Source organism: Cetorhinus maximus, chromosome 4 (genome assembly GCF_964194155.1).
Source record: "Cetorhinus maximus chromosome 4, sCetMax3.hap1.1, whole genome shotgun sequence".
Lineage (NCBI taxonomy): Eukaryota > Metazoa > Chordata > Chondrichthyes > Lamniformes > Cetorhinidae > Cetorhinus > Cetorhinus maximus.
In genome coordinates this window covers 63209790-63233944 of record NC_135882.1, presented here as the reverse complement: position 1 = coordinate 63233944, position 24155 = coordinate 63209790, and the positions used below count along the sequence as shown (strand labels likewise).

The following is a 24155-nucleotide window of genomic DNA, read 5'->3' as shown; positions in this document are numbered from 1 at the left end:
TGAGAGGAAGGGAGTTCCGAGATTTTGACCCAGCGACAGTGAAGGAAGGCAATATATGTCCAAGTCAGGCTTGGAGGGGAACTTCCAGGTGGTGGTGGTCCCATGTGTCTGCTGCCTTTGTCCTTCTAGATGGTTGTGGTCGTGGGTTTGGAAAGTGCTGTCTAAGGAGCCTTGGTGAGTTGCTGTAGTGCATCTTATAGCTGGTACACACTGTTGCCACTGTGCATTGGTGGTGGAGGGAGTGAATATTTGTGGATGGGGTGCCAATCAAGTGGGCTGCTTTGTCCTGGATGGTGTCAAGCTTCTTGATGGTTGTTGGAGCTGTACTCATCTAGGAAAATTGAGGCTATTCCATCACACTCCTGACGTGTGCCTTGTAGATGGTAGACAGGCTTTGGGGAGTCAGGAGGTGAGTTACTCGCTGCAGGGTTCTTAACCTCTGACCTGTTCTTGTAGCCACAGTATTTATAGACTAGTCCAGTTCAGTTTCTGGTCAATGGCAACCCCAAGGTTCTTGATAGTTTGATGATAGTACTAAGTTCCAATACACCATAACTGGTATCGAGTATTGTCTGACTATGTAGCCAGTTAAACTCTCAAATCAAGGTTCTCAACTACTGTTTCTTCTTTGGATGCAAGATCATCTTTGTGTCATGACCTAGCCCAATTTATTGGAATAAGTGTAGCATTTTCTAGATGTGATTGTTGATTCAAGGTTACTCCAAACTTATTCTGATTAATGTCTAAGCTTTTGTATTTAAAGGCCTCTGAAGCCTGACTTCCCAATCTTAAATTATCCTTTGATCGTATCAACAACAAATTGCTCAAATTCCACAGCACCTCCCCAATTTAAAATCATCGACATGCACCATAAAGGTGCTCGAGAGTTTCTCTTTCACATACCGGTTGAACAATGCTGGATTTGCTTTCAGTTGAGTAACAGCCTACTTTCAGCAAGGCAGGCCTAACCAAAATATACCATACCCTTGATGTATCAATTCATTAAAGCCATTGTTTGTTTAATTTCCAGCTTCCCTTTTACATTGTTCGTTTCTAAAGGTCGTTTCAAAAACACCTCTTTGAAATTTTTCATCCTCCAAAAATGTTGCTTTTATATGGATCGACCCACATTCCCGCAAATATGTAGTCTAACAGAGCTAAGAAAATTCTCAAGATTACTTTTGCTGCCATGGGGAAGTCCACTCTAACATCATGATCTCCAAGTCTCTCTTCAAAACCCCAAGCTATTAGTCTCACTTTGGCCTCTACATCCCATCTAGGAGTACTTTTTACGTACATATCCACCTGTGTGTTAAGGCTGGCTGTCCCCTATCTGGCACTTCAGAGTAGACCCAAATTTCTTCAAACCATCCAATACTTTTTGTTTGTCTTCCCTTATTAAAATATCTTCTCATTTGTTTGCAATCACCAAAACTTCCCAATCATAAGGATTTCTACTTCTAGTAGTTTGCCTAGATTGTTCTGTCATCCTCGTTCTTCTGCATGGCCAAGTCTAGCTACGGCCTCGACTTACCCTCCTCTCACTTTCTGGACTATTGCTCCAGAATCTCTCCCTCCCATGGTCAGAGGTTCTGTTGCCAGTTTGTGATCATTTCCTAGTGTCGGAATCAACCCCACATCCAAGACGGGAACCTGTACTGCAATTTCAAGCTTTCCACTGTTTCACCTCATTTTGCCAGTACATCAATCTTAGCTCTTTGACCATCAACTTTGCTGGTGGCTTTCCCTGCTTTCCCTACAATAGTCTCATCCCTTCATTCACTGGCCCCTTCTGGTATGTAGATCACCCTTGTATTGACTTTAGACAGTTGTCCTTTGGGTATGAGAGCCCTGTTCTGTGCATCAGTATCACGGTCTATTGTCATCCGGCCCATTATCAACCACATTCTGCTCCTCATAACTGTTAACATATGAGTATAAGAGGTACAGGATGTCTCATCACCTTCTGTTAATTGCTCAGATTCTGAAAGTTTATAATTAATCCTGATTAACCAAGATGAAGGGATCTTAATAGCTCGACTACCACGTCGGAGGACCGCTATCTTCCCATCACACCCCATCACCTTACCCAGGCTTTTCATATTCCCTGATCTTACTTCAATCCTTACTATTTAGTGATTCTAAATAACATTTTAACCAAGCTATTCCATATACTGTCTATGCGTAACCACTGTCCAACACGGTGCAATTAAATGAATCTGCAACTCATACACTCATTACCGGACAGAAGCTTCTTGTGACCAATACAATTCTCTCAGGCTGATCGATATTATCATCTTCAACTTCCGAACTTTGTGTCATGTGTTGCTTCAAAAACCCTGTTCTTCCACTTTGGACAATTTACCGCATAAGTGTATTTTCAGTCACATCTGAGACACCTGTTAACAGTTCTCCAGGATTCATTCATCTATTATTACTCCAATGCCTTCATCTGTAAGATCTGCCAAAAACTTATCCATCCTCATTTCTTTTGTCTGTGATTCTTCTGTTGTACTGACGTCTACACCCCGTATCTGAATGATTTCAAAAGGCCGTGATCACTGAGTCCTCCATCTTCTGTGACATTACCGCATGTCCCATTTGTGTCACGAAAGCTGCTGGAAATGACTGCTTTCCCAGAAATATATTTAAAGCATCATACATTGATCCAGAAGTGCATCTCTTTCTGAGAATCTAATTCCCATTAAGACCCGCAGCCTATCTACGTGTGACACTTTAGCACAATCCAACAATTTGAAAAGAAGCACTGAACAAGGAATTTCCAAACTGAATTTCTACAATATTTCATTAAAGTCCATGATATATTCCTCAATGGAATAACTGTCTGTCTTTCTAAATCTATACAAGTCTGACCATGCTTCAAAGGCATTTCATAGATCATCTTTTTTACAAATTTTACCCATGAAACTTATGGAGTACCCAAACCTTTATCAGCATCCAACTGACGGGCATCAAGATCATAACACACTTTGCTGCTAATTTTGCTTTTGTCAGGAAGTGTCAATGCTCAGGCCATACCTTGTTTTCTCTTCGGTAAAGCTGTGGCCCGTGTCCACTTATCCACTCTATTTTTCCACGGGTCATAAGGTTCGGTTTGGAGAGCAGCACTGAATAATTATATCCTGACACTTCATGCCTGTCTTCAGTCATTTTTCACAGAATAATTCAGATTATAATCTTCCGTCTGAATTTTTTTTTTCTTAAATTTATAATCTTCACCTTTAGGTAACCATCCTCCGCTACCATGTTCAATCAATCCAAAGGCAGTGGGTGAAATATGAAACTAGACATATTTTGCTTCCAACCTACTCCTCCCATGTCCCAGCAGTCTCTATACTCTTCTGGTTATCAGTAAAATAAAAAAGACTAATTAATCAAATTAACAAATTATAAAGATAAATTAAGTGGTAGCCCTTTAAAGGGGCATTTAAATTCCACTAGGTGCAGTGAGATTTGAACCCGTGTCCTCAGAGCATTAGCTTAGGCCTCTGGATTACTAGTCCAGTGACATTACCATTATGCCACCGTCTCCCGAAAACAAAGTGCTCTAGGTACTTAATTAAAGAATGTCCTTCACCTGTTTACCTTAACAATATAATTAACATACCATTAACACAACGGGGGCACGGGGAACCTGGAAGTTGGGGTTCTGGCGCACGCTCTGGTGTTTTAACTTCATAGCATGTGTCTGACGTATCCAACAGTTTCCCACCCAAAAGTAAGCCTGATGGAAAATTAAGTGGAGTCCACAGGACAAAGCAAGCCCACACCCCAAGTGGGGTGTTGTCAGGAAAGAGGATACCAGAGGGATTGGGAGGCCTCAAAGATATGTCAGAGACTTCATAGAGGAGGTCAGTGGAAGTTCAGAAAAGTGGGCAGGGGGATGGCCAATCGCAAGGGGTAACTAGAAGGGTAGATAAAGGGGAGACATTAGGTATGGTATACATGAATTTCCAAAAATCATTCAATAAGATGGAAGCAATGAGGAAGGCAAATGGCATGTTGGCCTTTATTGCAAGGGGATTGGAGCACAAGAACAAGGGAAGTCTTGCTACAATTGTATAGGGCTTTAGTGAGAGCACACGGGAGTACTATGCACAGTTTCAGTCTCCCTATCGAAGGAAGGGTACACTAGCTTTGGAGGTGTTACAGCGAAGGTTCATTAGATTAGTTCCTGGGATGCAAGGGTTGTCCTAAGCGGAGAGGTTTATAAATTGGAGCCTATACTCTCTGGAGTTGAAAAGAACGAGAAGTGATTTCACTGAAACATCTTTGATTCTGAAGGTGCTTGACAGGGTAAACACTGAAGTTATTTCCCCTGGCTGGGAAATCTAGAATACAAGAGCACAATCTCAGGTCAAGGGATCAATCATTCAGGACTGAGATAAATTGAAATTTCTTCGTTAAAAGGGTTGTAAATCTTTGGAATTTTCTATCCCAAAAGGTTATGGATGTTTCCTACCTGGGAGCTGAGCAAAGGCAGTTGGAAGTCAGGAGCAGCATAAATAGGGCCCAAGGAACGAAGCATGTCCTTTCCTATCTGGGAGCTGAGCAGAGGCAGTCGGGAGTCAGGAGCAGCATAAATAGAGCCCAAGGAACGAAGCATGTCCTTTCCTATCTGGGAGCTGAGCAGAGGCAGTCGGGAGTCAGGAGCAGCATAAATAGAGCCCAAGGAACGAAGCATGTCCTTTCCTATCTGGGAGCTGAGCAGAGGCAGTCGGGAGTCGCGCCATTTCAGCTGCTGAAGAAACTGAGTTAAAAAAACCAACTGTGACATCACAAGAAACTAGTAAGTTGGTTGGCCGGTAGGTGCTTTGCTTAAGGGACAGTGTATTAATCGCCAGCTTAGGACACAAGAGTTAAGGTCGATCTATAAATAATAAGAACTAAAGCTAAATTAAAATAAAATAGTTAAATTAAGTGCTAAATAAAATAATTAAAACAAATACACAAAACACATACCAGTGCAATTAAGAATCGTATAAACTTAAGTTTTATTTGTGATGATACGAGCAATTAGTAAGCACAGTCAATTGCAGTATACATAGGAATGATTCTAAATTAATTAAGAAAGTAACTAAATAGCGTACGCAACAATGGCAGGACAGGTGTTGTTGCAGCTGTGGAATGTGGGTTTCTTGGGACACCAAGGCAATCCAGGACAAACACATCTGCAAGAAGTGTAAGCAGCTCGAGGAATTTCGAATCAGGATTATTGATCTGGAAGCTGAACTGCAGACACTGCGCAACATAAGGGAAGGGGAAAAATACCTGGACACTTTATTCTCGAAGACGGTCACACCTCTTAGAATTGGGTCATCTGTTTTGATCAGCAGTGAGGGACAGGAGGATGTGACCGTGACTGAGGCAGGTAAAGGGACCAAGCAGAAAGCAAGGTCTGCAAGGTGGATGAGCAGGATGGCCATGACACCATGGTACAGGAAATTGTTCAAGTGAGGGATCAAATTGGAATGTAGTGGTAGTAGGGGACAGTATAGTGAGGGGGGATTGATACTGTTCTCTGCAGCAAAGAGAGTCCAGAGGGCTGTGTTACCTGCCTGGTGCCAAGGTTCAGGATATTTGCTCAGGGCTGGAGAGGAACTTGGAGGGGGAGGGGGAGGATCTAGTTGTCATGGTCCATATGGGTACCAACGACATAGGTAGAACTAGGAAAGAGGTTCTGCATAGTCAGCATGAGGAACTAGGCATCAAACTAAGAAGCAGAATTTCAAAGGTAATAATCTCTGGATTGGTACCTGAGCCATGTGCAAATTGCCATAGGGCAAATCAGATTAGGGAGATGAACGCGTGGCTCAAAGACTGGGGTGGGAGAAGTGGGTTCCTGTTTTTGAGGCACTGGCATCAGCACTAGGGCCATTGGGGTCTGTACCGTTGGGACAGCCTACACCTGAACCATGCAGGGACCAGTGTTCTCGCGAGCTGCTTAACTAGGGAGGTAGAGAGGGCTTTTAACTAAACGGTGGTGGGGGGGAGCGGTGAAGAATCAAGCTTGGGCAGATGTTGCAAATCATGGGGTAGAGTCAAAGCAGTAGAGCAAAACAGTACTATAGGAAATGAGGATCAGAGAATGGCACCAAGGGAAATAGAGTAAAAAACTAAGAATGCACCAACAGTCAAGATTAGATGCTACAAAGTTAACAAAAAGGCAAAACTAAAGGCTCTGTATCTGAATGCGCATTGCATTCATAACAAAGTAAATGAATTGATACCTCACACTGAAGTAAATAAATATGTTCTGACAGCCATTACGGAGATGTGGCTGCTGGATGAGAAGGATTGGGTCCTGAATATTGAAGGATATATGACATTCAAGAAGAATAGGAAGATAGGTAACGGTGGAGGGGTAGCACTGTTAATCAAAGCTGGCATTTGTGCAATAGTCGGAGATGATGTTGGTTCAGGAGATCAGGGTGTAGAATTGGTTTGAGTGGAGATGAGGAATAGTAGGGGAAAGAAGTCACTAGTGGGAGTGGTCTACAAGCCCCCTAACAGTAACCACAATTTAGGACAAAGTAGACAGGAAGAAATATTGAGTGCTTGTGATAAAGGGACAGCAATAATCATGGGTGATTTTAATCTACATATAAACTGGAAAAATCAGATTGGCAGTAATAACCTGGATGATGAGTTCATAGAATGTTTTTGAGATAGTTTCTTAGAGCAGCAAGTTCTGGAACCAACCGGAGAGCTGGTTATATTAAACTTGACACTGTGTAATGTGACAGGATTAATTAATGGCCTCAGAGTAAAGGCACCCTGGGTAGCAGCGACCACAGCATGGTTGAATTTTACATCCAGTTTAAAAGAGAAAGTGTGGGTCTAAGACTAGTATTTTAAACTTAAATAAGGGCAACTATGTGGGCATGAGAGCTGAGCTAGCTGAAGCGAACTGGGATACTAGGCTAGAGGAGCAGTGGGAGACATTTATGGGGATATTTCAGAATATTCAGAGTAAGTATATTCCTACTATAAAGAAATATTCTAAGGGGAGGACCCACCATTCTTGGTTAACTAAAGAAGTTAAGGAAAGTATCAAACTTAAGAAAAAAGCACATAACTGCAAAGATGAGTGGCAGGTCAGGCAATTGGTCAAGATATAAAGAACGCCAGAGAATGACTAAAAGGTTAATCGGGGAAAGAAATTAGGGTGTGAGAGGAAGCTAGCTAGAAATGTAAAAACAGATTGCAAGAGCTTCTTCAGGTACTTAAAAAGGAAGGGTACATAAAGTGAGTGTTGGTCCTCTACAAAGTGAGAATGGGGAGTTAATAGTAAATAATAAGGAAATGGGGGAGGAAATTAACAAATAATTTGCTTCTGTCTTTATGACAAAGGATACAAAAAACATTCCAGGAATAGCTGCAAATCAAAAGATGGAAGGGAGAGGGGAACTTGGTGAAATTACAATAACGAGGGAAGCCTTACTGAGCAAACTGATGAAGCTGCAGGCTGACAAGTCTCTGGGTCCTGATGGACTTCATCCTAGCATCTTAAAAGAGGTGGCGAATGAGGTCATAGACGCATTGATGTTAATTTTCCAAAAGTCGCTAGATTCTGGAAAAGTTCCATCAGACTGTAAAGTAGCAAACATAACCCCTCTATTCAAGAAAGGAGGGAGGCAGAAAACAGGAAACTATAGGCCAGTTAGCTTGACATCTGTCGTGGGGAAGGTGCTAGAATCGATTATTAAGGAGGTTATAGCTGGGCACTGAGAAAAACTCTAGGTAATTGGGAAGAGTCAGCATGGTTTGGTGAAAGGGAAATCATGTTTAACCAATTTACTGAAGTTCTTTGAAGGAGTGACTCGTGGCGTGGATAAAGGGGAGCCTGTAGATATACTGTACTTGGGTTTCCAGGAGGCATTTGATAAGGTGCCACATCAAAGGTTATTGTGGAAAGTAGAAGCTCATGGTGTAGAGGATAACATATTAGCATGGATAGAAGATTGGCTAGCTGGGAGAAAACAGAGAATGCCTAAATGGGTCATTTTCTGATTGGTAGGATGTAACGAGTGGAGTGCCACAGCGGTCTGTGCTGGGGCCTCAACTTTTTACAATTTATATCAATGACTTAGATGAAGGCATTGAAGGCATGGTAGCTAAATTTGCAGATGACACAAAGTTAGGTAGGAAACTGTTGTGAAGAGGACATAAGGAGGTTGCAGACAGACATCGATAAGTTGAATGAGTGGGCAAAAATCTGGCAGATGGAGTATAATGTGGGAAAATGCTAAGTTGGTCACTTGGCAGGAAAAATAGAAAAGCAGAGTATTACTTAAATGGGGAATGACTGCAGAATTCTGAGGTGCAGAGGGATCTAGGTGTTCTTTGCATGAGTCACAAAAAGTTATTGTGCAGGTACAAGTATTTAAGAAGGCTAATGGAATGCTATCCTTCATTACAAGAGGAATTGAACGTAAAAGTATGCTTCAGTTATAGAGGGCATTGGTGAGACCACACCTTGAATACTGTGTGCAGCTTTGGTCTCCCTTTTTAAGTGAAGGATGTAAACGCATTGGAGGTGGTTCAGAGGAGGTTTACTATACTGATACCTGGAATAAGTGGTTTGTCTTATGAGAAAAGATTGGACAGGCTGGGCTTGTTTCCACTAGAGTTTAGAAGAGTGAGGGGTGACTCGATTGAAGTATATAAGACCCTGAATGGTCTTGACAAGGTGGATGTGAAAATGCTGTTTCCTCTTGTGGGTGAGTCCAGAACTAGGGGGCACCATTTTAAAATTAGGGGGCGCCCTTTTAAGACAGAGATGAAGAGAAATATTCTCTCTGAGGGTTGTACGACTTTGGAACTCTCTGCCTCAGAAGGCGATGGAGGCAGGAGCACTGAATATCTTTAAGACGGAGATAGACAGATTCTTGTTAGGCAAGGGAATCAAAGGTTATTGGGGGTGGATGGGAATGTGGAATTAGTAATACAAACAGATCAGCAGTGATCTTACTGAATGGCGGAGCAGGCTCAACGCACCAAATAGTCTACATCTGTTCCTATTTTGTATGTTCCATCATTCAGTATATTCGAGGGTGGGATTTCACAGAGAACCAAGGGAAATGGAGAGGAGACAGAAAAGTGGACTTGCAACAGAAGATCAGCGATGATCGTATTGAATGGCGAAGCAGGCCTGAGGGACCATATGGTCTACTATATGGTCCTATTTCTTATGTTCTCATGGTCTTAACAGATATGGAAGACAACTGCTTTTTCCATTCACCACCAGATTTGGCTGGACCACAAAGCAATATTGGATCCCACTCACAACTGACAAAACTGCTCATTATTCTAGGATCACCCCAAAATACAAAGATATGCTGGGCATCTGCTCTCTACTGACTCCTTAAAGCCCTCTGCCATCTCCTCCAAAAAGAGCAGTGAGCTGACGGACTGTTCTGATGAAAGTTACATCATCAAGCTCAAACGTTAACTGTTTCTCTCCACAGATGCTGCCTGATGCTGAGTATTTCTAGCATTTTTTGTTTTTATGAAAGCTGATTCTTTGTCTCTAACATTGAGATCACCAGTCAGCTTCCTCTGCCATTTCCTTCCTTTCTCCAAGCGCACTGGGCCAAATTTCTTTTTATTCATTCTTGGGATGAGGGCATCGCTGGCAAGGCCAACATTTGTTGCCCATCCCTAATTACCCTTGAACTGAGGTGCTTGCTAGGCCATTTCAGAGGGCAGTTAAGAGTCAACAACATTGCTGTGGTTCTAGAGTCACATGTAGGCCAGGCCAGGTGTGGAATGCAGATTTCCTTCCCTAAAGGACATTAGTGAACCAGATGAGTTTTTACGGCAATAGTTTAATTGTTATCATTACTGAGACTAGCTTTTAATTCCAGATTTATTTATTGAATCCAAATTCCACCAGCTGTCATGTTCCTAAAGCATTAGCCTGGGCCTCTGGGTTTTAAGCCCAGTGACATTACCAATATGCCACCATCTTCCCCTAAATTTCCTGCCATAGCCCTGAATTTTGATCTTAGTCTAGTTTCACTCCTATCTCCCCTCATGCCCTCTCTGAACTTAACTTGTACATGAGACCCATCTGCTCTTTCCTCAGTCCTGTCCCCATTAAATCACTGACCACCCAACTTCCCTTCCTGGTATCCATGTTAGTCAATACTGTCAATATTCAGGTGCTAACCCTCTCTCCTTCAAATTTGCTATCATCACCCCTCTCCTCAAAAAAAAACTCTTGACCCCACCGTCATTGCCAACTAGCACCCCATCTCAAACCTCCCTTTCCTCTCCAAAGTCCTTGGACATATTGTGCCCCCCAAATCCTATTTTTCCCAGAAATCCATGTTTGAATAACTCCAATCAGTTTTTGTCCCCTGCCACAGTATTAAATGGCTCTTATCCAAGTCACATATACCATCCCATGTGACTGCGAAAATGGTAAACTACCCCTCCGCGTCCTTCACAACATGTCTTCAGCCATTCTCCTCCAAATTATCTGCACTGTCGTCCAGATGGGTACGACTGCTCTCGCCTGGTTCCATTCTTATCTATCTAATCGTAGCGAGAGTATCACTTGCAATGGCTTCTCTTCCTGCTCCCAAACCATTACCCCTGGTATCCACCAAGGATCCACCAAGTTTTTTTTTTATCTTTCATTTTCATTTGTCTGAAGATTAATACGCTGGCAGTTTCTTTGGTGTACATTAAAAGATTTATCTTAAACTGCAAATAATGTAGTTATATCATCAGCAGGTGGTCGTGACAAAATTTGTGTATGCAGACTTGCTTTAGTTGAATAAGAAATTTTAACTTTCATAATGCTTTCTTTTAAACTGCTTTAACATTTCATTTTTCTTCCTTGAATTCAATGTCAGTGACACAGTTACACCCTATTTTGGCTAAAGTCATTTGCAGTGTATTTTACGGATGCCTTCACACCAAACTGTATCATCAGTGTGAGGTGGTTCAGTTATACTCCAGTAAGTCCCTGTTTTAAGTTGCCCCATTCTAAATTGTTCTGCTTTAACATCAGTCAGTTAATAGGGCCTGTATGCTTCTTTAGCATTGGGAGCTTCATTTTAACGCTGTTTTGCCCTGGCCTGACAGGTTGTGTGACCTGATCGGCACCGTTTGGTTTGGCCTCACTTGCTTCCTGACCTCCTCCTCACCACCAACCCTTCCTCTCACCACTGACCCTTGCAACCCTCCAGCTTGAAGCAGCTCTTCCTGCCTCTCGCTGCTCACCTCATGAGCCCTTGCTCATAGCAAGGGTTCAGGAGAGGGAGGCAGCAAGCATGAGGGTCGGCGAGCCGGAGCTAAGTAGAAAGAGTCAGCATATTTCTTTTAAAATAAATTTTAAAATATAACGGTTATTTCATTTACAAATAAAGGAATTTCGCAATGTTAAGTATTTCAGCTTACAGGATATAATTTTATAATCTTTTTGATGAAACAGGTCCTACAGAACCTAACTACATATAATAATGAGAAAGTCTGATGTGCTTAAGGTTGTTTCATTTAAAGTGCACTTTTCAAGAATGCAACTACGTTAAGCATGAACTTACTGTACAAATGTACCCTGAGTCCAGATTGGACCAGATATATTACAGTGAGACATCCAAGAAAGATGGTCTCACTCTGCTTCACTTTGGAGTCCATCTGAACTTAACACCCAATTTGCAAGTTTATTGTTGGTGCGAACTTGAAACAACTTCACAGACGTACTAAAATTGAAATGTAAATGCACCAGAAGAAAACTATTTTCTAGTTAGCTCTTGTAGGCAAGAGTCAAATTGCCAAGCGGTTTGATTTTTGTCTTTGCTACAGATTTATTATACATGATGCATCTTTTAATTCAGTTTATTTTTGCACATTATAGAAAGAGGGAATGGTAACCTAATGGTCTAAGCCTATTGGAGTTTAGAAGAATGAGAGGTGATCTTAATGAAACATATAAGATCCTGAGGGGACTTAACAGAGTAGATACCAAGAGGATGTTTCCACTCGTGGGGAAACTAGAACTAGGGGACACTTTTTCAGAATAAGAGCTCTCCCATTTAAGTTGGAGATGAAGAGAATTTTTTTTCTCTTAGTAGGTTGTTAGTACATGGAATTCTCTTCCCCAGACAGCAGTGAAGGCTGGGTCATTGAATTTACTCAAGGCAGAGTTGGACAGGTTTTTGACAGACATGGGAGTCAAGAGTTGTTGGAGGTTAGACAGGAAAGTGGAATTGAGACCACGATCAGATCAGCCACGATCTTATCGAATGGCAGAGCAGGTTCAAAGGGCCAAATGGCCTACTCCTGCTCCTAAGTCGTATGTTTTTATGTCCTATGTCCCTATGTTACTCTATCACTAAGACCACCTATTTCCACCTCTGTAACATCACCTGACTCCGCCCTGCCTCAACTCACCTGCTGCTGAAACCCTTATCCAAGTCTTTGTTACCTCTAGACTTTTCCATTCCAATACACACCTGGCTAGCTTCCCAAATTCTAACCTCCACAAACTTGAGATTAGATGGAACTCTGCTGCCTTGTGCTAACTCACAACAAGCCTCGTTCGCCCATCATCCCTGCTCACTGACCCACGTTAGCTCCGGATCGAGCATCAACTTGATTTTAAAGTTCTCGTCCATGTTTTCCAATATATAAGCTCGCCGCCCCACCCCCCCCACCCCTCCCCGTCTCCGTGAGCTCGCCCCCTCCCCGTCTCGGTGAGCTCGCCCCCTCCCCGTCTCCGTGAGCTCGCCCCCTCCCCGTCAGCTCACCCCTCCCCGTCTCGGTGAGCTCGCCCCCTCCCCGTCTCCGTGAGCTCGCCCCCTCCCCGTCTCCGTGAGCTCGGCCCTCCCCGTCTCCGTGAGCTCGCCCCCTCCCCGTCTCGGTGAGCTCGCCCCCTCCCCGTCTCGGTGAGCTCGCCCCCTCCCCGTCTCGGTGAGCTCGCCCCCTCCCCGTCTCGGTGAGCTCGCCCCCTCCCCGTCTCGGTGAGCTCGCCCCCTCCCCGTCTCGGTGAGCTCGCCCCCCTCCCCGTCTCGGTGAGCTCGCCCCCCTCTCCGTCTCGGTGAGCTCGCACCCCTCTCCGTCTCGGTGAGCTCGCACCCCTCTCCGTCTCGGTGAGCTCGCACACCTCCCCGTCTCGGTGAGCTCGCTCCCCTCCCCGTCTCGGTGAGCTCGCCCCCCTCCCCGTCTCGGTGAGCTCGCCCCCCTCCCCGTCTCGGTGAGCTCGCCCCCTCCCCGTCAGCTCACCCCTCCCCATCTCGGTGAGCTCGCCCCCTCCCCGTCTCAGTGAGCTCGCCCCCTCCCCGTCAGCTCACCCCTCCCCATCTCGGTGAGCTCGCCCTTCCCCGTCTCCGTGATTCCTCCAGTCCCTCAGGTTTCTACGCTCCACTAATTCTGGCCTCTTGAGCAGTTCAGTTCCACCATTGGTGGCCGTGCCTTCAGCTGCCCATGCCCAAAGCTCTTGAATTCTCTCCTTAAACCACTCCATCTTTCTTACCTCCTTTAAGATGCTCCTTAGGATTTATCTCTTTTCTGCCCTAATATCTCCTTATGTGGCTCTATTTCAAATTTTGCTTAATCATGATCCTTGGGCTGTTTTACCATGTTAAAGGCACTATATAAAATACAAGTTGTTGTTGCTGCTGTTGTTGAGGGAGCCACACAGTGAGATAAAAAAACAATTGCTGGAAATCATACTGGAAATCAAATGAAAGCAGGAACAGCTGGAAATTCATTGCGGGCAGTTTTCATTTGAAAGAGAGAGAATGCTTAGAATTCTGGGTGGGACCCATCATCAGAACACCTTCGCTAGCTACCTGCACTCTCTCTTTCAAACACCGACTGACTTGCTATGTAAATGAATATTTCCATTTTTGCATATCCCTATGCACAATGAATGGTTTCAAAAGTTGCTGAAGGACGACTGAAAGGTTTACTTCTTAATCGAGCATAATCATGGATCAATGGTAAAAGTTAGTAGCCACAGTAGTATCTGTAATGGAAATTCAGAGTCCAATGACAAACAGCAATAGAAAAGCATAGAAAACAATCCTCAAGACTATAAAATGTGAAAAATGATTACTGCCGGGAAAATGTACAAAGGGGCTAAATAATGCTCTGGCAACACTGATGCATTGACATCACTGACACATGCATTTGCAAAGTAAGGACGGATTTTAAAAGATTGTTATGCTAGATCAGTGCTGCTATAAAAATCACCAAAGCAAAAGTAAGCATTTTATTGATGATTCCTGAGCTGCTAGTGTTTTCCTGATGCTGAGGTGATTCCAGATCAGTGTCTTCAGCTTATGTGAAGCATCAGCTGCCATTAAAATCAATGAGATCACTTCAAGAGGTACACAGGCCAATCACATAACCTGCATTATTGTGGCAACCCAGAAAAGGAATGCATTCTGCAAATAATTGGTGTCTATGAGGAGAAAATGCAGCAAATTGCCAACACAGAATAGATAAGAAATATATGATTCTTAGAATGTTTAAAGGGGAAAGATGGGGCAGCACTTGACAAAAAAAACCTTCCTTCACTCACTACTTCTCCTTTTAAGAACCAAAAATGTTACCATTCAGGAGGACTGCACATTACAAAATAAAACTACTTCTGACAGCTGTACAAAGTGGGAAATATGAAAAATGTCATCTAAAACACAGCTTTCTAATCAAGGAGACATTTAGCTAGGCTCAAGGAAGAAGAAAGGCTGCAGGATCACTCTGCAGTTCCAATATGTCAGTTCCTGATCTGATGCAGACCACCAGAGACTATGCTAAGCAGAAATGAAGTACTTCCTCAGGGCAGAAAAAAAATCATAAGAATGGAATGTCAGCCAGTGCTGCTTTCAGTCAAGAGCAAGCCCATTATTTGGTTATCCAATGGCTCGTTGTGTGTTATTGAAGATTCTTCTTTTGGTCCTATGCCTTTCCCGTCTTGTCTTTCATCCGTTCTCATTCCGAGGGCTGGCTGCACTATGAGCAATCTTTCTCCACTGATTTCTATTCGCTGCTGCCCTCACTGCCTATCACATAAAGAGGCCAGTCCATGTTCTGACATTATACCTCCATGTCATCTTGGGCCTTCCTTGGGTCTTTATATTCACACATCATGATTACACAAGTATAATTACATTGTTACTGATATTTAACTCCAATTTTTTTCAACATGTTTAAGAATTATTATGCAGAAACCTTCTACTTGGATACAAATGTATCAGAGTCTGAATATTTTTAAGGCAGAAGTGGGTAGATTCTTGGTAAGCAAGTGGTTGATAGGTTATCGGCGCTAGGTGGGATGCAGATTTTAGGTTACTATCAGATCAGCCATGATCTTATTAAATAGTGGAGCAGGCTTGAGAGGCTGAATGGCTTACTCCTGCTCCTTGTTCGTATGTTCTTAAACAGAGCTCTTCCATAAACACAGAACAACAAACTTATCGGAGAGCATCAAATTTCAACTGATTTGCATGCAACCATTTAAGAGTTCTCAGATTTGCTTATGTTACACTGTAAAGGATTTCAACGTATGCCAAGTTCAATATGCACAATCTTCTAGCCCTTTAAAACTTTGCATTAAAAGTGAACTATTGGCTATCTCTCACTAGGGAGGATGATTGTCTTCCATGAGTTTGAAGATGGCTGATGGGGCTGATTCGGGATCTGCAGACTTTATGGCATGTAGGACATTTGCTGACACATGGCAGGTCTGGTCGTGTATTATTAGTTCGGGTCATGGAATGTTCTTTTCGCCGCTCTCACCTTTCCTCTTCATTTTGTCATCGTTGGGTTTCAAAATGCTGGGATCCTTCCCACAGACTCTACCGCCATCTGGCTTGGTCCAAGGTGATGGTCTCCCAGCAGTTTATGTCAATGTTGCATTTCTTCATGTTGGCTTTCAGCACATCCTTGAAGTGTTTATTCTGTCTTCCCCTGGTGCATCTGCCATGACTGAGCTGGTAGAAGACCACCTGCTTTGGGAGCCTAGTATCTGGCATCCGAATTATCTGACCAACCCAACGAAGCTGATGACGGATGATCATAGCCTCGATGCTTGTGGCGCCTGCTTGTGACAGGACACTGACATAGGAGCATCTGTCCTCCCACTTAATATGTAAGATCTTCCGCAGGCAGCTTTGATGGTATGACTCCAGAGCTTTGAGATGCCTCCTTTATGTTGTCCATGTTTCAGCCCCATACATTAAGGAAGTGATCACGACCTCATGGTAGACCATGAGCTTGGTTTCAGTTCTAATGTTATGATCTTCAAACACCCACTTCCTCAGGTGGCCAAAGGTTGCACGAGCAGATTTCAGGCAAGGTTGAATTTCTTTGTCTATGTCAGCCTTCTGTGAAAGAAAACTTCCAAGGTACTGGAAGTGTTCTACATTTTCCAGGCATTCATCATGAAGCCAAATCAATGGGGCTGAGGCTTGTGCATTTGGAGCTCGCTGATGGAGGACATTGGTCTTGTGCATGTTGAGTCTAAGTCCCATCTTTCCATTTGCCTCGGTAAAATTGTTGACGATGTTCTGGAGATCCGTTTTTGACACAGCACTGACTGCAGCATCGTCAGCTTATTGGAGCTCAATGACTGAGTTCTGGGTGGTCTCAGCTTTTTATTGAAGTCATTTGTGATTAAATAGTTTACCGTCCATTTGATAAATAACCCGCACTCCAGCAGGGAGTCTGTCTCTAGTCAGTTGGAGCTTGGCAGCAAGGGAGGTAAAAAAAAGAATTGGAGCAATCACACAACCTTGCTCGATTCCTGTCTTAAACTCAAAAGGGGCTGCAATGGGTCCGTTGTTAAGGATCACCGTTTGCATATCATCATGAAGTAGGTGAAGAATGGTAACAAATTTTGGAGGACATGCATACTTCAGCAGAATCTTCCAGAGTACCTCATGATTTACAGAGTCAAAGAGCTTTGTCAAATGAAAAAAATGCAATGCAGAGAGGTTGATGTTGTGCGCAATATTTTTCTTGTAGTTGGCATGCAGTAAAAATTGTCAGTCATGCCTCTTGATGGCCTAAACCCACCTTGAGATTGGGGAAGTAGATCTTCAGCAAGTGTAATCATTTGATTCAGAAGGTTTCTTGTGATGATCTTTCTTGCAATGGAAAGTAGATGCCTCTGTAAACAATTGGATTTGTCCCCTTCCTTGAAGATGATCACAATCGTGGTATCCTTGAGATCATTCAGGACTTTGTCTTCTTTCCAGATCTGTAGGGTAAGGGCTTGGAGCTGCAATGTTAGCTCCTTTCCTCTGTGATTAAAGATTTCAGTGGGGATTCGGTCACCTCCTGATGCTTTGTTGCTCTTTGTTCGTGTGATGGCTTTCGTCACCTCCACGGGTGTTGCCAGAATTCCGAGTTCGTCTCTAACTGGGTGTTGTGGGATGGAATTGAAAACACTCGCGTCAACAATTGATTCTTCATTGAAAAGTCTTCAAAATGCTCCCTCCAATGAACGTTGACAGCTTCCCTTTCCTTGATCAGATCTTCCCCCATCCTTAGGCCTCAGAGGAGCTGGTGCTTGAGTACATGGGCCATAAATGGTCTTTGTGGCAGTGAAGAAGCCACAGATATCATTCCTGTCAGCGAGATATTGAATTTCCTTTGCCTTGTCTGCTCACCACATGTTCTTCACGGATGCACCTTTGTACCTCAGCCTTTACTTGTGATTAGCCAGTTTTTTTTGCTTTGAGTTTGGGTTATTCTGCCAAGCACAGAAAGTCTTGCGCTTGCGATCAATCAATTCGAAGATATCCTGATCATTTTCATCAAACCAATCCTGATGTTTCCTGACAGAAAATCCAAGCATCTCTTTGTTGGCACTGATGATACTGGACTTAAGGACATCCAATTATTAGACTTGAAAGATCTAAAAGGTCTTGAAAGAAACAAAGCTTGAAAGGTAAAATGTACGCAACTGAATTATGACTTAGTACTAACTGTGATATGTACACTTTTAATGCAACCCACGAGTCGGTTTATATTGGAAAGTTGCTTGCGTATTAATCTTTACAACTCTTTTCTTCGGTGACAATACCATTCCCCCATGGTCTGGAAAAAAGTACAGATAGTCAAGCAGTAGTGAAATAGCAGAGTAGAAAAGCATTTCAGCCAGGCAATTCCGGCCATGTCTTTTGGCAGGCTTTGCTTCTGACAGCAGTGCCTCCTGGTGTTTACAGCAAAAACCAAACAGCTCTTAGATGCAAATCTGAATAGCATGAACATTGGTGGTGTCTGACACCTCGAATAACAGCAGCTAGTGTTGTTAATTAAGAGTTTACAATAGTACCGTCAATTGGAGTTTACAACGGTGGCAAACTGTTAGTCTTACACGTTGCTCCTTGTTATCATATTTTTGCTTGAACATTGTTGCATAGAAGCTGTCTGGCAGCAAATACTTTGTGTAAATTTGCCTCAATCTTGAAACATGAACCTCTAATCAAGTGACACTATGAATAAGAACAGCAAGCAGTAGACAGAAAGCACAGATGTAGTGGTATCACTCTTGGCAATTCTTTGTATATAAATTCAGTGGATAACACCGCATTAAATATTTTCCTATAACTACATTATGATGTGCATTTTAAATATCACTCAGCACACTAATTGCATGCTGAATGTGGCATGCATTTAGATATTTTTACTACATACAAATCAGAGGTGCTGAGCATAAAAAGCAGTTAATAACAAAATAGTTAAAATGGAAAAAGAAACAAAAACTGCATTCATATATTGCCTTCCCAAGCTCAGGTTGTCCCAGACCACTTTACAATCAATGAAATACTTCTGAAGTGCAGTCACTGTTGTAATGCAGGAAACGTGGTAGTCAATCTGCGTGCAGCAAAATCGTGTGAACAGCGATATGATAATGACTAGATAACCCGTTTTCAGTGATGTTGATTGAGGGATAAACATTGGCCGGATATAGGGAAGAACATCCTCGTTCTTCTTCGAAATAGTACCATGGTAGTTTTTTACATCCACCCAAGGGGGCAGGTGGCTTTGTATCAATGCTGCACCATGTGTCAGCCTCGATTTTGTGCCCATGGCTCTGAAGTGGAACTTGAACCCACAATCAGTATAACTGCAATGGGTTTTCCTTCTTTTTATTCCTGAGAATCATAAATTGTATGTACAAGTTCTGAATTATACCATTTTTTATCCACTTAGTTTTTTTAATTGACACAAAAAATGCTTTTCTAAGGGGCAGAAAGTAGACATCTATGAATATCAAACATAGATTTTTAATACTATGAAAATGAAAGAGGCTGTTATACATTATGCAACATATTAGTTCATTCAGGACAGGATCTTTCTCAGCCAATTCTCTTCCTTAGTAGGTTATAGTTGAAACTATTAACTAAATGGCTAATTTGGCTAATTCTGTTTGGTAAAAACAATAATACAATTATTGCCCACACATTTTTGTTAAAATAATGACTTTTGACTTCTATGAAAAATACCTCATTTTCTTTGGTTTATCTGATTTCAAATCAACAAATCCATTCAGTATTATCCCACTGTGTGATTTATTATAGATCTTTTACCAAATGCACATTTTAATAGCCTTTGAAGCTAGACTTCATTTGTTGCTTGGTCTACCTAAGCTGAAAAGCACTTACCTTGGAGAAACGCAAATTCATGAATTCATTTATATTACGCTTGAAGGATTTTGTGTTTTTTTGTATTTTTTCCATATATTCCATTCAGAAACAGCGGCACTCAAATGAAAAGTCACTTACTTCATGAGAAAGAATTATATTTTCAAGTCAATAATTATTGGTGACAGTTCTCAAAGCTTTCTATCCACAACTATATCTTTAAACAAATAAGTTTACAAATGAAACATGAAGTTCAAACAAATCACTGAAAGGAGGAGCTTCTGTTGTTAAATACATTTGTAATATTTCACAAAGAGATAAAAGCAAAAAACTGCGGATGCTGGAAATCCAAAACAAAAACAGAAACAGAAATACCTGGAAAAACTCAGCAGGTCTGGCAGCATCGGCGGAGGAGAGCACAGTTGACGTTTCGAGTCCTCATGACCCTTCAGTATATTGAGTTCAACAATATTAGATTTTGAACTTTCTCCTCCATCCCCACCCCCTTCCCGTTTCTTCCCCCTCCTTTTTGTTTTTCCAACAATTTATATAGATTTTTCTTTTCCCACCTATTTCCATTATTTTTAAATGTATTTCCACCCATTGTTTATTTCTACCTTTTAGTATTCCCCCACCCCTACTAGAGCTATCTGTACCTTATCTGTCCTATCTTCTACTCTTAATTAGCACATTCCTTTAGATAATATCACCACCTTCAACACCTCTTTGTTCTTTTGTCTGTGACAGCTTTTGGTTATCTCCACCTATTACTGGCTGTTTGTCCCAACAACCCCCCCGCCTCCCCTTAAACCAGCTTATATTTCACCCCTTTCCTATTTTTACTTAGTTCTGTTGAAGGGTCATGAGGACTCGAAACGTCAACTGTGCTCTCCACCGCCGATGCTGCCAGACCTGCTGAGTTTTTCCAGGTATTTCTGTTTCTGTTTTGTAATATTTCACAACCTATTGAGCCATACATGGTTAAAAAAAAGTAATTTTTCAGCATTCGTTATGCAAGTTTTGTTTAACCCTTTCGAGGCTGAACAATATATGTAAGAAAAATCTCCTCCCACCTGAGAGGTTGAGGGGTTGGCCAATTTCTGTCATCATTTCTGCGGAGACGACATTTGATTCTATCAGTAAACTTCCATCTGCAGTTCGATTTCTTACAGGCCCCTCCAGCATATCATCAACATTCATCCTGCTCCCTCCTCTTGAGGACAATTCACTGTTATGAGAATCAAGTTAAAGAATTTCCTTCTGTTCATTCAATTATACATCAAATGGGTGCTAGATATTGTTCAGCTTATCTTCAACAAATTAATTAAAGTTGATTGCATTGTTCAGTTCGTAGTCACAGATGTAGCATTCACTTCCTTAGCTTTCTATAACAAAACTTAAGACATTTCACAAACAAACGTTAAAAAGGAACTACCAACGTGTTGGCTGACATGCCTCCAAAACATCCATATTATTAAATATTAATCTAATTCGAATGGGAAATTTGAGACAACAGCAAGAGGGACCACTGACATATAAGGAGAAAAAACAAACAATAACTAATTACTACAAATCGTCAAGTTGTATTTTTGCCAACTGAATACCCTAAAATTATTAATTAACTTCCTTTCAGAGCACCACACAATCAGGTTGTCTCAAACACATCAGTTCAGCAGTGTTCACTAATTAACATTTCATAAATCTTTTATTATTGCATTTCAACATTGATTTTTTTCTCTTAAGCACGTGTTCCTATTGCATTGAGATTTCCTGCCAAGCCCAATATGCCTAACAAGGTTAAGTTAATATTTGGTGACAAGAAGTTGTTCACTTAGTAGTGGCTGACAGTCAGATGTCCAATAATCCAGCTGACTAGTTTAAAAACACTCGCTTACATGTCTTGGATAATTTTACACAGTGCAGTGCGATGCAACTGCACACACACTGAAGCTTTTACTGTAATTGTGACGCTGCGTTTTGTGCCATCTTTTCAGATCAGCTCGATTAACAATTACTATACACATTTTGATGGATACAACCTGCTAAACATTGGCTCAATAATAGTAGTTCCCGTTAGTGTTATATTCACAGCATCGTCAATTTGCATTTCCCCGATTTATTTTCTTCATCCGATCAGTTTATACAATATGACTTAACCAAGCTGAATGTGTCTTCAGTTGAAAATGCATTAAAAAAACGTTTCCTAGGTCGTGGCAAAACTAAATAAATTCAACTTTAATCTACATATGTAAAAGTGCTTCCGTTCCTCTACAACATGTTTACTTCCGTATTCAGTAAACTGCGGGAAGGAAAAAGCCAAAAAAAACACATCGTTAACATTTTCCAACAAATGTCTTGCTCCCCACACTCGGTGGGTCCGAAATGCAGCAACATCTTTCATGCAAGCGTATAAAATGTCATTGAATGAAACATCTTGTCAGACGCTTGCAAACCGCGAGCTCCAAAAAGAAACTGCACGGAGCAAACAAAAAAAACAGCCACCGCCACTTCAAAAGGGAAAGAGCAGGGACAATGTGTTAAATGAAAGCAGCAATAACTGGGCGACAAACTGGGAAATTCCATCAAATACCTGCAAACAAGTGGAAACTCCGCTGAACACAACAGCAGCAGCAGCAGCTTCTCCTCCTCCTGCTCCCAACAGCACAGCCAAAACAGTTCACAGGCACACGCTGTGTCCTTTCGCTCCTGGCCAAAAAAATACTTTATAATTTGTCTTGATTGACTTTCTACAAAGGCAAAAACACATTGAACAAATAGGGAAATATTTTCAAAGAAAACCTTTACAGAAGAGGAATATTTATCAAAATGGCGGAGCGCAGTATATTTACAGCACAGCAATGTTGAGTGCACTATTATGGATTAGAGAAAACATTGGGGGAAACTGCAGCAGAATTCTAAAACACTGCAACTTTAGGTGGCAAATACTTGCAAAGTAACATCTCCAAATGTGCCACCGTGCACACGCGCAGTTATTCTGCCAAACGGATGACTTTTTCTTGTTTATGTGTAAGTGTATTAGAAATGCAATGTGAGGTGTTATGGAGGAATGTGTTTTCTTTTGAAAAAAAAATTTTTAAAAAACGAAACAATCAGAGAAAAAAAAGAACTGCTCGAAAACGGCGCATTTTCCACTTCTCCACCTAACAGATTTTTATTTTCCCCTCACAAAAACCCGAAATCCCCTCCCCCAGATGATGAATTGTTGAAGTAGTTTCATTTGTAAACCAGTCAACAGCAATTCCGCATTGAACGTCATTAAAACTAAAGAATATCTGACAGTCAGTGCATCTGGAAGCAGGAAACTGTCAGAAAAGTGTGAAACAAAGTCTGTTCTATTATTTAATTCGGGCGCCTGGCCGCGCGGGGAGAGTTGTCCTGCTTTTTTTTTTCCCATTTCCAAAATGAGACAAATAAATTTCAGGTTGATTTTCCTTACCAGGGAGAGAGAGAGAGAGAGCTCTGACTCTAGGCCCTTTCTCAGCTGGGAGAGGGAGGGAGGGAGGCGGGTAGGGCGAAAGCGCAGGCGCGGAGAGCACCCACTGCTGGAGGCAGCAAAGCAACAACTCCACCTGGCACTGAAGCAGATAAAGGGAGAAAGTAAAGATATGAGAACCCACCTGGCACTGAAGAGGAGAAAGGGAGAGAGAGGGAGGGAGAAAGTAAAGATATGAGAACCCACCTGGCACTGAAGAGGAGAAAGGGAGAGAGAGAGGGAGAAAGTAAAGATATGAGAATCCACCTGGCACTGAAGAGGAGAAAAGGAGAGAGAAGAAGTAAAGATATGAGAATCCACCTGACACTGAAGAGGAGAAAGGGAGAAAGAGTGAGAGGGCGGAGAAAGTAATGATATGAGAATCCACCTGGCACTGAACAAAAGAAAGGGGGAGAGAGATTGGGCGCCGGGAGTAAAGATGAGAATCCACCTGGCACTGAATGAGAGAAAGGGGGAGAGAGAGAAAGGAAAGATATGAGAATCCACCTGGCACTGAACAAGAGGGAGAAAAGATAGAGAGAAAAAGCAAATGTTAGGATCCACCTGGCCCTGAAAACAAAGAGGGAGGAGCAAGGGAGGTGAGCAGTCAACTGGTATGAGTAGAAAGATAGAGAAACGATTGTGAGGATCTATATGGAAGTGAAGAGGAAGAAAAGTAAGGATGTGAGGATTTAGTATGCATTAATTCATCTCACCAGGTCAAAAGAGCAATAGGAGAGGAAAAGAAACAGATTGTGAAGCATACAAATGTAAATCAAAGGAATATTAGAGACAAAAATACATTTTGGAATTAGGTTTTACTTACAATTCTGACTAATAATTGAGTGAGAATACACTAAATGTGAGCATTATAATGGAATGAGAAGAAATTAAACAAATGCAGGTTGAAAAGCAAAAAAAAAAATCAAGCTGAACATTTTACTCTGCCATCTACATCCTCTTTTGGAACTAAAAATGACAAGTCATATGAACATGGAACAGGAGTAGGCCACTTGACCCCTCAAACCTGC

At 42.0% G+C, this 24155-nt stretch overlaps 1 protein-coding gene across 2 annotated transcripts in view; it reads right to left on the bottom strand.

The window, feature by feature from the left end:
• Positions 1-23137, bottom strand: part of LOC144679644 (lethal(3)malignant brain tumor-like protein 4) — a 392935-nt gene extending 369798 nt beyond the window's left edge. Inside the window, exons 1-3 of one of the 2 annotated variants that reach the window (XM_078540227.1) lie at positions 23089-23137; positions 22222-22337; positions 20705-20859 (exon numbers count right to left, since the gene is read on the bottom strand). In XM_078540227.1, the coding sequence (XP_078396353.1) occupies positions 20705-20831 (127 nt within the window). In that variant the 5' untranslated portion in view covers positions 20832-20859; positions 22222-22337; positions 23089-23137. Of the gene's footprint in view, positions 1-20704; positions 20860-22221; positions 22379-23088 lie in introns of both variants that reach the window. The other variant, XM_078540226.1, reaches the window with a different exon arrangement.
• Positions 23138-24155: the final 1018 nt, after the last annotated feature.